The sequence below is a fragment of the Haliotis rufescens genome, unplaced genomic scaffold (assembly GCF_023055435.1).
Source record: "Haliotis rufescens isolate VD_foot unplaced genomic scaffold, xgHalRufe1.0.p SCAF_60, whole genome shotgun sequence".
NCBI classification, from domain to species: Eukaryota; Metazoa; Mollusca; class Gastropoda; order Lepetellida; family Haliotidae; genus Haliotis; species Haliotis rufescens.
In genome coordinates this window covers 1-2,500 of record NW_025964335.1, presented here as the reverse complement: position 1 = coordinate 2,500, position 2,500 = coordinate 1, and the positions used below count along the sequence as shown (strand labels likewise).

At 45.5% G+C, this 2,500-nt stretch overlaps 1 protein-coding gene across 1 annotated transcript in view; it reads left to right on the top strand.

The window, feature by feature from the left end:
• The window catches only part of LOC124140746, a gene marked incomplete at its 3' end in the record, with an annotated part of 8,168 nt that extends 5,690 nt beyond the window's left edge, over positions 1-2,478 (top strand). Inside the window, exons 3-6 of the mRNA XM_048386796.1 lie at positions 1,055-1,264; positions 1,429-1,668; positions 1,853-1,917; positions 2,347-2,478. Coding sequence (XP_048242753.1) covers positions 1,055-1,264; positions 1,429-1,668; positions 1,853-1,917; positions 2,347-2,478 — 647 coding nt within the window. The remainder of the gene's footprint in view (positions 1-1,054; positions 1,265-1,428; positions 1,669-1,852; positions 1,918-2,346) is intronic.
• Positions 2,479-2,500: the final 22 nt, after the last annotated feature.

Sequence of the window (2,500 nt, the reverse complement as noted above, 5' to 3'; positions counted from 1 at the left end):
TTCCAGTATTATCGGGAAAGAGATTTCATGTTAAAAACATCTCTGCCCCTGCCCTCACCCTCCAGATCTTTCACGTGCATGTATATGGACATATATATGTTTCCTTGGTGAATTATGTGCCATTATCTTTATTGCTTATACAGAACCTTCTTATTTAACATATTATCATAGAATGGTATGTATCTTCAATGGCAAAAAATTATATTTTGATTTTCCTATTCGACCTGGGCTCTTCAGAAACAAGTATACATGTCTTTACCTTTCAAGTCACAATTAACACCGACTGTATATATGTTCCACTGACCTATGTCCAACTGTATATATGTTCCACTGACCTATGTCCAACTGTATATCTGGAGTGCGTGTTTGTTTCACTGATCTGTGTGACCTGTTTGTGTTTATTCCACTGACCTATGTCCGACTGTGTGTTTGTTTCACTGATCTGTGTGACCTGTTTGTGTTTATACCACTGACCTATGTCCGACTGTGTGTTTGTTTCACTGATCTGTGTGACCTGTTTGTGTTTATTCCACTGACCTATGTCCGACTGTGTGTTTGTTTCACTGATCTGTGTCACCTGTTTGTGTTTATACCACTGACCTATGTCCGACTGCGTGTTTGTTTCACTGATCTGTGTGACCTGTTTGTGTTTATTCCACTGACCTATGTCCGACTGTGTGTTTGTTTCACTGATCTGTGTCACCTGTTTGTGTTTATACCACTGACCTATGTCCGACTGTGTGTTTGTTTCACTGATCTGTGTGACCTGTTTTGTTTATTCCACTGACCTATGTCCGACTGTGTGTTTGTTTCACTGATCTGTGTGACCTGTTTGTGTTTATTCCACTGACCTATGTCCGACTGTGTGTTTGTTTCACTGATCTGTGTCACCTGTTTGTGTTTATTCCACTGACCTATGTCCGACTGTGTGTTTGTTTCACTGATCTGTGTCACCTGTTTGTGTTTATTCCACTGACCTATGTCCGACTGTGTGTTTGTTTCACTGATCAGTTCGATCTGTTCCATTGACCAGTGTCCATTTTGTACATTGTAGGTCAGCAACACACTCGGCCATCTTTACCCCAGCAGTTTGAAGTCCACGTAGAGTGCAACTTCCTCGACCTCAACACCACCACAGAAGTTCACGAATACTACGACGACATCAACAATAGGGGTGAAGTGCGCGTCAGCGACTTCGGCGTCAAGTTGTGGGCCTACTACAGCTACGATACAAATGAACTCATTTCCATACTGCCAGACAAAAGTGAGTTCTAAGGACATGGTGTCGTGAGTGAGTGAGTGAGTGAGTGAGTGAGTGAGTGAGTGGGTTTTGGGTGGGTTGGTGGTGAGTGAGTGAGTGAGTGAGTGAGTGAGTGAGTGAGTGGCCAGCAAATTAATCTAAATCGAATTTCCTTTTCCCCAATTTAGGCCTCTGCTATGTGGAAGACCTACAAAAGAACAGTCAGAGGTACCTGTTTGGTTATCAGAGTAAGAACGGACAGGGTCACATCTTCTCCGCTAGCGGCGCCCTGCACTTCGGCGAGGCAAACACCGTGGAGGTGTTCCAGGGGTCCGACGTCGTGCGCGGCATCAATGTGCAGAAGTGGTACTCCTGTCTGTACTGGGCAGGCATGGACGCCACCATGAATGTCACGTGGTACTTCTCAGGTGAGGTTACCGTATGTCACGTGATGCCTCTGATCTGACATAGTTTGGGTGTACTGTCCAGATATACCACGTGGTACTTCTCAGATGAGGATTAGATGTCTTGCTTGATGCTTCTGATGTGACGTTCAGACATGTCATGCTGGGCTCCCAGGTGAAGTTTAGACAAATCACACTTTACTCCCAGAAAAGTTAAGACAAGTCAGAATGTACTCCCACGTGAGGTTCAGATACGTCATGCTGGGCTTCCAGGTGAGGTTTAGACAAATCACACTTTACTCCCCGAAGAGGTTAAGACAAGTCAGAATGTACTCCCACATGAGGTTCAGATATGTCATGCTGGGCTTTCAAGTGAGGTCCAGACATGTCAGACTGTACTTCCAGGTGAGGTTCAGACATGTCACACTGTACTGCCAGGTGAGGTTAAGACATGTCACACTGTACTTCCAGGTAAGGTTCAGACATGTCACACTGTACTCTTAGGTGAGGTTCAGAGATGTCACACTGTACTGCCAGGTGAGGTTCAGACATGTCACACTGTACTGCCAGGTGAGGTTCAGACATGTCACACTGTACTTCCAGGTAAGGTTCAGACATGTCACACTGTACTCCAAGGTGAGGTTCAGACATGTCATACTGTACTCCCAGGTGAGGTTCAGACATGTCACACTGTACTCCCAGGTGAGGTTCAGACATGTCACACTGTACTCCCAGGTGAGGTTCAGACATGTCACACTGTACTCCCAGGTGAGGTTCAGACATGTTACACTGTACTCCCAGGTGAGGTTCAGACATGTCACACTGTACTCCCAGGTGAGGTTCAGACATGTCACAC